The following is a 9,154-nucleotide window of genomic DNA, read 5'->3' on the forward strand; positions in this document are numbered from 1 at the left end:
TGGCCTTTTGTACCAGGAAACCTTCATGTGACCTGAAACAAAAACCAAAATTACTGAAGAATCTCAGCCGTCTGGAGAGAAGGTAGAGCTAAAATTCTGAAGGAGACTCAATGGACTCTAAACATTAACCCAACTTTCTCTCCACAGAAATTGCCTGACCTGCCGAGTTTCTTGAGCAGTTTCTGTTTTGGTTTCAGATTTCCAGCATCTGCAGTTCTTTGTTTTAGTTTTTTCTTATCTAACCTGCCCCTCTATGTTACCATGAACCTTCCTTGTGTTCCCTGTGGCCGTTCCATTTGTGCAGAACCCATTACTTTTCTATGTTCACTCAGTTCCAAGGAAGCATTAGGAGCCTGAAACATCCTCTCTGTGCAGACGTCGAGGTGTCTATGTTCACCTGGAGAGGACAATGATAGAGGTTGCACAACACCAGGTCATAGTCCAACAGGTTTATTTGAAATTACAAGCTTCAGGAGCACTTCATCAGGTGAAATCGGTTCACCTGATGAAGGAGCCGTGCTTTAAAAGCATGTTATTTTAAATATACCTGTTGGACTATAACCTGGTGATGAGATACGAGTAAGGACTGCAGATACAATAGACAATAGACAATAGATGCAGGAGTAGGCCATTCTGCCCTTCGAGCCTGCACCGCCATTCAATATGATCATGGCTGATCATTCCTAATTAGTATCCTGTTCCAGCCTTATCTCCATACCCCTTGACTCCACTATCTTTAAGAGCTCTATCCAATTCTTTCTTAAAAGAATCCAGAGACTGGGCCTCCACTGCCCTCTGGGGCAGAGCATTCCACACAGCCACCACTCTCTGTGTGAAGTAGTTTCTCCTCATCTCTGTCCTAAATGGTCTACCCCGTATTTTTAAGTTGTGTCCTCTGGTTCGGCACTCCCCCATCAACGGAAATATGTTCCCTCCTGCCAGAGTGTCCAATCCTTTCATAAGCCTATACGTTTCAATCAGATCCCCTCTCAGTCTTCTAAACTCAAGGGTATACAAGCCCAGTCGCTTCAGTCTTTCCGTGTAAGGCAATCCTGCCATTCCAGGAATTGACCTCGTGAACCTACGCTGCACTCCCTCAATAGCCAGAATGTCTTTCCTCAAATTTGGAGACCAGAACTGTACACAGTACTCCAGGTGTGGTCTCACCAGGGCCCTGTACAGCTGCAGAAGCACCTCTTTGCTTCTATACTCAATCCCTCTTGTTACGAAGGCCAGCATGCTATTAGCCTTCTTCACGACCTGCTGTACCTGCATGCTTGCCTTCATTGACTGGTGTACAAGAACACCCAGATCTCTCTGAACAGCCCCTTTACCTAATTTGATACCATTGAGGTAGTAATCTGCCTTCCTGTTCTTGCCACCAAAGTGGATAACCAGACATTTATCCACATTAAACTGCATCTGCCATGCATCTGCCCACTCACCTAACTTGTCCAGGTCACCCTGTAATCCCCTAACATCCTCATCACATTTCACCCTACCACCTAGCTTTGTGTCATCAGCAAATTTGCTAATGTTATTGCTGATACCATCTTCTATATCATTTACATATATTGTAAAAAGCTGCGGTCCCAGCACGGATCCCTGCGGTACCCCACTGGTCACTGCCTGCCATTTCGAAATGGAGCCGTTAATCACTACCCTTTGTTTCCTATTAGCCAACCAATTCTCTATCCAATCTAGTACTTTGCCCCCAATCCCGTGCGCCCTAATTTTACTCACTAACCTCTTGTGTGGGACTTTATCAAAAGCTTTCTGAAAGTCCAGGTACACTACATCCACTGGATCTCCCTCGTCCATCTTCCGAGTTACATCCTCAAAAAATACAAGAAGATTAGTCAAGCATGATTTCCCCTTCATAAATCCATGCTGACTCTGTCCTATCCTGTTACTATTATCCAGATGTGCCGTAATTTCATCCTTTATAATAGACTCCAGCATCTTTCCCACCACTGAGGTCAGACTAACTGGTCTATAATTTCCTGCTTTCTCCCGCCCACCCTTCTTAAAAAGTGGCACAACATTAGCCGCCCTCCAATCCTCAGGAACCAACCCCGATTCTATTGAACTCTGGAAAATAATCACCAGCGCATCCACGATTTCCCGAGCCACCTCCTTCAGTACCCTGGGATGCAGGCCATCAGGTCCCGGAGACTTATCAACCTTCAGACCTAACAGTCTCTCCAACACCAAATCCTGGCAAATAGAAATTCCCTTAAGTTCAGGTCCTTCAGCCACTGTTACCTCAGGGAGATTGCTTGTGTCTTCCCCAGTGAACACAGATCTGAAGTACCCATTTAATTCCTCTGCCATTTCTTCGTTCCCAGTAATATATTCCCCTGCTTCTGTCTTCAAGGGCCCAATTTTTGTCCTAACCATTTTTTTGCCTTGGACATACCTAAAAAAGCTTTTACTATCCTCCTTTATATTCTTGGCCAGTTTACCTTCGTACCTCATTTTTTCTCTGCGTATTTCCTTCTTACTAATCCTCTGTTGTTCTTTAAAAGCTTCCCAGTCCTCCGTTTTCCCGCTTATCTTCGCTAAGTTATACTTTTTCTCTTTTAACCTTATATGTTTCTTTACTTCCCTTGTCAGCCACGGCCGCCCATGTCTCCTCCTGGGATCTTTCTTCCTTTTAGGAATGAACTGATCCTGCATCTTCTGCATTATACAGTGCGGCGCTGGAAAAGCACAGCAGGGAACATTCATTCCTGATAAAGAGCTTATGCTCGAAACGTTGACTCTCTTGGTCCTTGGACGCTGTGCTTTTCCAGTGCCACACTTTTTGACTATAACCTGGTGACTTCTGACTCACTTCACAGACACTGCCAGACCTGTGGAGCACTTTCACCATTTACAGTTATTTCAGCTTCCCTACATCAGCAGCACTTTGCTTTTATTCTTCCGTTCCTAATTTTCTGACTGTATTGGTGGGCTGAAACAAGCATATCTCCAAGTCATTTCTCCAGTAGCATGGACACTACACTGCCACAGCGATATGTAGCCAAATGGCAAATGATCTCACCCCAACAATTTTGTCTCCAATCACACAAAAGTAAGTTAACAAAACTTACCTCCATGCTTAATCATTCAAAGCTGCTTTCTATGATTCAGCTTCACTAGTATGTCACCTTTTTTATATCATGGCCTGCTACTGTGCCTGTCATCTGTTCACTCAGGTAGGATATAGGGTCCTTCTGCTCTCTAGCGGCAAAGAAAGGGAGCAAAGGTTTCTGCTAAGTGCACCACTGAGTAAAAGGAGAAAAACCACTTAACGCCTCTTGATGGCTGTGGGATTGCAAATCTGCATTAACGAGCAACTGTTACTCAGGACTGACAGTCATCATTCAAAAGGTTAGTCCTGAACATCTCTTGAGTCATTATTTCATACTTGAACGAAACACTGCCAACCAGGAAGAATAAAATACAATTTATGATGCTAGATTCGATGGATGTCTTAAATAATGCAGGGCTGATCTATTTACAATTAAAAAAAAACTTTCTTTATGCACAACCCGGTAGACAAATGGAAATTACATTTGTTGTGTTTTAATGTGATACAGATACAACCATTTGGGGAATAAAAATATTTCAGCTCCCAAGCGACCAACTCTCTGGAACGCCGGAGATGTATCAGTTTGCTAAAAACGTGGTAGTACAGTTTCCCACCAAAAGCATCGAACAAAAGTAAATGTTCAGACCAAGGTGCGTTTTGTAATTAACGCTCTCCGCCAAAAAAATAAAAAGGTTTTCCTTGTCATAGATAGTGCCGACATATAGCTCACTATGTAGGGCGGGATAGAATGGGCTTTGGAAATTGCAATAAACGCCAAACTTATACAATATGATCAAATATCGGCGAGGAAACTGAAAAGCAGAAGTAGACGAATTCCTTTGCATTCGTGGATTTGTAGAACCAACTCAGCAGTGAGTGTGGTGTTCAGTAATCATACGGGGGAGGGAAAAAAGACCCAAAAATCTTCCTTTGTAAAATCGAGAAATCAATAGGATTTTGGGAGAATCGGGATTTGGTGAAATCACCAAATTTGAGTCAGAAATCACTGTGGAATAAGTCAGGTTTCGAGTCAACCATTCTGTACGGGGTGTCCTTTTTGTTGTCAGTAGTTAACCTCTCTCTCTCTCTCTCTCTGTTTCATTCTACAGTTGACTGATGGCAGTCTGTCTCTCTAACATCTCGAGGTAGTCTGGTTCGGCCTGGAGCTTGCCTCGGAGACACAGGCTGTCGCCTCTGGATGCCTCCCGGAGCTGCTTCCTCGGCGTGCCGTACAGCACCGTTTTGTTGAGCCTGTCCTGCTCCTTGTGCCTGCTATCCTGGGCCGGGCCGAACGGGCGCTTGGGCAAGGTGCAGAAGCTGTAGTGCGCTCCGGGCAGCGCCTTGGGCCGTTCGGCCAGGTTCTGGTACAGCAGCTCGGAGGGGGTGGCAGGAGGGGGTCGGTGCTCCAGCAGCTCCACCGTGCTGATGGAGTAAGCGGGGGCCGCTGAAGGAGGCTTCTTCCCTTCCAGGTCCCGGTAATAAGCCACTTGCTCGCCCTCCCTCTGCACGTAGATGGGGTTCTTGCACATTTGGCCCAGAGGGTGGGAGATGTAGTTGTACACATGAGTTTCTGCCTTGTCTGTACCCTCCCCGCCATAGGAAGGGTACTGCAGCTGGTAGGAGTTCAGGTCTGGGCTGTGGTTGGCACCCCCATGCCCACTCTGAGCCGTCTTGCGTCTCTTCAAGACAAAAACGAAAAGTCCCGCTCCAAAACACACGCTGAGGATGAAGACCACGAGCAAGCCCAGGATAAGCACCGAGAGGGGCACAGCACTGGCCTGGGCCGCTTCAGGACTGGCAGTGCCCAGCTCGCCGTCCAGCAGCTTGGGCTTGCCCGGGCTCCTGGTCAAAGCGGTGGCGCTAAGATCCGAGTGTTCCGAGCAGATTTCCTCCGCCCGGAGCGTGCGCAGCGCCCTGCCCGCGTACTTGGCCGGCGACTCGCAGGAGAGCTCGCTGGTCCGCACGCCGCTCCCGGCCCGCTCCATCCAGCTCTTGAGCGCCACGATGGGGCAGCCGCAGTGCCAGGGGTTCTCCCTCAGGTCCAGGTGCACGGTGGCGGGCAGCTGGTCCAGCAGACCCCGCACCGGCAGCTGGGAGAAGTGGTTGTTGCGGAGGTTCAGGCGGCTCAGGTTGGTGCCCACGAAGACATTGGCGGGCAGGGAACGCAGCAAGTTGTTGTTGAGGTGCAGCAGGCTGAGCCTGGCCAGAGAGTGGAAGGTGTACTGCAGGATCTCTTTGATCACGTTGGACTCCAGGTAGAGGTGCTGCAGCCTGTGCAAACCCACGAAGAGAGCCGGCGAGAGCCGCTCGATGTGGTTCCCGTTGAGGTAGAGGCGCCGCAGGTTGCTCAGGTTGCGGAACGCCCCCTCCTGGATGACCGAGATGCGGTTGCTACCCAAATGCAGCAGCTCCAAGCTGCCGTACTCCTCCAGGTCGTGCACCTGCACGATGTGCAGCAGGTTGCCGGTGAGGTAGAGCTTCCTGGGGCTGGAGGGCCGCGGCTGCAGCTCGCTCAGGTTCCCAATCCTCCTCTCGTGACAGTGCACATGCAAGGCGCTATCCGAATTCTGCACGTTGCACCAGCACAGCCCCGGGCAGTCGGGCTGCCCTGCCAGGCGGCTCTGGGAGCCCCTCATCTGCCGGGGGTCAGGGGCGGGAGTGGCGGCCGGCTTGCCCTTGCCCCCAGCGGGGGTCCTGCCAGTCCTGGAGCCGGGCTGGGCCGCCGTGGCCAGGGGTTGCGGTTGAGCCCTGGGGGGAGGTCGCTGGATCCTCAGTCCGGAGTCGCCCCCGCCGCCGCTGTGGGCTCGCCGGGGGCAGATGTCCTGGCGGCTGAGCTGGGCTAGCAGGCGGCCGTGCAGCCGGAATGGACTCTCGCAGGCCAGCTCGCCCCCTTGCAGGGAGCTGGAGTCCAGCCAGGACTTCAGCGGGAGCAGCTCGCAGCTGCAGTTCCAAGGGTTCTCCTCCAGCTGGATCTCAGCAATCCCCCCGATGTGCTCCAGGACCCCGCTGAAGGGCAGCTTCCGCAGCCTGTTACCCCTCAGGTCCAGGTGGGTGAGCAGCACGAAGCGGAAGATGTTCCCGGGCAGGTTGGGCAGCAGGTTATCGTTGAGGATCAGGATCTTGAGTTTGTGCATTCGGTTGAAAGCGCCCGGCTCGATGCTGCTGATGTAGTTGTAATCCGCCTGCAGGTATTCCAGGCTGACCAGACCCAGGAAGGTGTCCTCCCTCAGCACCTCCAGCCGGTTGTTGTCCAGGTGCAAGCTCTTGAGCAGGGTCAGCCCTTGGAAAGCCCCGTTGCGGATCTCCTGCAGCCCATTGCTGCCCAAGTGGAGGGTCACCGCCTGGCTGAAGTTGGTGAAGCAGTTCGCCGGCAGCTTGGTGAGAGAGTTCCCGTTCAGGAAGAGCTGGTAGAGCCGGTGCTGGGGAGGCTGCAGGCCGCTGACCCTGGTGAAGCCCCTGGCCTCGCAGTTCACATTGAGCACGCTGTCCCTCTCCTCGCACACACAGCGACTCCTGCAGAGTTCCCTCCTGCGGCTCTCCGCCGCTCCCCGCGGGCACAGGCAGCAGCACGCCAGCGCGCTCAGCACCACAACCCGGCTCAGCATCTCCTCAAGCCCCCCCTTGTAGCTCAGCTGGCCGGGCTTGGAGCGGTTGGGGGTGGGGGGGGATGAGCAAAACTCAAATCTGTCTCCACGGGGAAGAGACAGAGGAGCGAGTCCTGAAAACCCACTTCCAGACAACTCGCAGCATCCAAAAGGAGCAGGAATCCTGACCTTGATCTCAAAAGCCAGCAACCTTGGAAAATCGACACACCAGCCTTATTTCCAAAGCTTTTTTTTGGCTTTTCCCTGTCGGGGAGAGATTCAGAAAGGAAGGCAAGACTGCATCTTACTTAGAGGCACAAACACACACAAATTTCCCCGCTGTGGGTGGACGGGGGGGAGAGAAATTCCAACACTTCCATCTCAGCGTCGATCAATTCGAAAGAGCCAGTTGATTCGCACTGAAGAAGATTCATTCAGCAGCTCAACCTGTCCCCTCTCGCCCGGTGAACCCAGCCGTCAGGAGGGCGCTTGCGGAATGCAGTCCCAGGGAGAGTCACTGCAAGCCGGGGAGGAAGGGGGCTCTGTATCCGGGAGAACCTGGGTCCGATCTCTCCTTCTCTCGTTGCAGAGTTTGGGTTCACAGAGAGAGAGAGAAATCTCCTCCTTCCATCTGCTGCCAAGGGCCCACGTCACGCACGTCCAGAAGTTCTTGGCTCGGATCCGATTAACTCTGCAATGGCTTTGTAGGACTTTTAAATACTGCCCCCCCCCCCCCCCCCAGAATTAAAATATATTTTAACAACACACACAGCGGCGTCAAATGCATTCAGTTCTTGAACAGCACCCGCACTGCTGTAGAATGTTCCTGTTGTAGGTTATTAATGACGGCACCCTTTTTTTAAAAACGAGGATCATGCCCGGATTGTATATTTAGATGTGGAACTCGCATTCCCAGAAATAGAATCTGCAAACTTCACCGCGGATGAATGTGCTCTCGTGAAACCAGGACACAGGAGGTAAAGGAAGAAACAACAGAAACCCGGCGAGTGTTCGCCAAACGAGGGGGAAAAATGAAGACAGAATAGTAACTCAAAGCACAAGTTATCCCAGAAGCAATTCTCTGCTCGGAGCTTCAGCACACACAAACACACACACAAGCACAGACAAACACAAGCACACACACACACAGACACACAAACACGCAGACATAACTCACCCACAAACACACACAGACGCACACAAACACATACAGATACACATCGACACACACACAGACCAACACACACAGACACAAACACAAATGCTGGCACACACACAGGTACACAGACACACACACACATCTCCTGATGAATGAGCATACCCTTACCCATTAATTTCTTTTAAGCTACCGTGAGCGGGGGGGGGGGGGATGGATATTGGCTGAAGCATCTCAATTGTTCCACATCCCAAATTCTATTTCATTTACTCCCACAGGATAAATATCCATCTTGTTTTTGTTCTGGGTGGGGTGGGTGTGGTGAGAGTTTATGGCGGGGGTGGAGAGGTTTAGAAACTGGATCGGCAGCTTGATCTCCAAGATGTTGCTGCCATATCTTTGGCCTGACGCTCAAGACTATAATCCGACTCAGGCGGGAATGTGAGGACTGCAGATGCTGCCCGCCCTGCTGTGCTTTTCCAGCACCACACTCTGGACCATAATCCGAGTCAGACTGGCATATGCGCCTCCTTCCCGCTGGCGGAGGGCTCCAACTCTGTCACCAAACAGCCATGTCCACCACAGTTGGGAATTGTAACGTTAACCGTTTTGCTGAGGCTCTGAATCAGTGAAATTAAACCGCGGAATCATCGCAGGTGCGAGAGGTCTGAAATTAAAAACCAAACCAAAAATAAGTGCTGGAGAAACTCATTAGGTCAGGCAGAATCTGTGGGGAAGGGGACAAAGTTAACACTTCCAGTCCAGTATAATTCTTCTTCAGAACTAGGACTCTCTTCATAGATTCTGTCGGTCCTGCTGAGTTTCCCTCGCATTTCCTGCTTTTTTTTGTAACCTAAACACTGCTTGCTCATTCAGTTCAGATATTCCAATAGGATAGCTTCCATGCCGTCAAACAAATCAGCAAAAACTGAGTTTGACATTAACCACATCTACAATACTATGGACAGTGTTAGTCTGGTTCTAAGGAAAGGTCATTTGACTCTGAAAGGTTAACTCTGATTTCTCTCCACAGATGCTGCCAGACCTGCTGAGTTTTTCCAGCAGTTTCTGTTTTTGTTTCTGATTTACAGTACCTTATTTGGAGTATTAGTCTCCTTATTTTAAAAAAAAGGTCAAAGAAGCATTGGAATGGGGCGGCATGGTGGCTCAGTGGTTAGCACTGCTGCCTCACAGCACCAGGGTCCCAGGTTTGATTCCAGCCTCAGGCAACTGTCTGTGTGGAGTTTGCACATTCTCCCCGTGTCTGCGTGGGTTTCCTCCGGGTGCTCCGGTTTCCTCCCACAGTCCAAAGATGTGCAGGTCAGGTGAATTGGCCTT

The 9,154-nt window shown here is 50.6% G+C and overlaps 1 protein-coding gene across 1 annotated transcript; it reads right to left on the bottom strand.

Moving 5' to 3' along the window:
• Positions 1 to 2,900: 2,900 nt before the first annotated feature.
• On the bottom strand, positions 2,901 to 7,348 carry slitrk2 (SLIT and NTRK-like family, member 2). The gene has a single exon (XM_072595603.1). The coding sequence runs from the start codon at positions 6,679 to 6,681 to the stop codon at positions 4,180 to 4,182; it is 2,502 nt and encodes an 833-aa protein (XP_072451704.1). The 5' UTR covers positions 6,682 to 7,348; the 3' UTR covers positions 2,901 to 4,179.
• Positions 7,349 to 9,154: the final 1,806 nt, after the last annotated feature.

The sequence above is a fragment of the Chiloscyllium punctatum genome, chromosome 25, assembly GCF_047496795.1.
Source record: "Chiloscyllium punctatum isolate Juve2018m chromosome 25, sChiPun1.3, whole genome shotgun sequence".
Lineage (NCBI taxonomy): Eukaryota > Metazoa > Chordata > Chondrichthyes > Orectolobiformes > Hemiscylliidae > Chiloscyllium > Chiloscyllium punctatum.

Excerpts from the sequence above, each read along its gene's own strand:
- slitrk2 (XM_072595603.1), bottom strand. The coding sequence starts at position 6,681 with ATGCTGAGCCGGGTTGTGGTGCTGAGCGCGCTGGCGTGCTGCTGCCTG.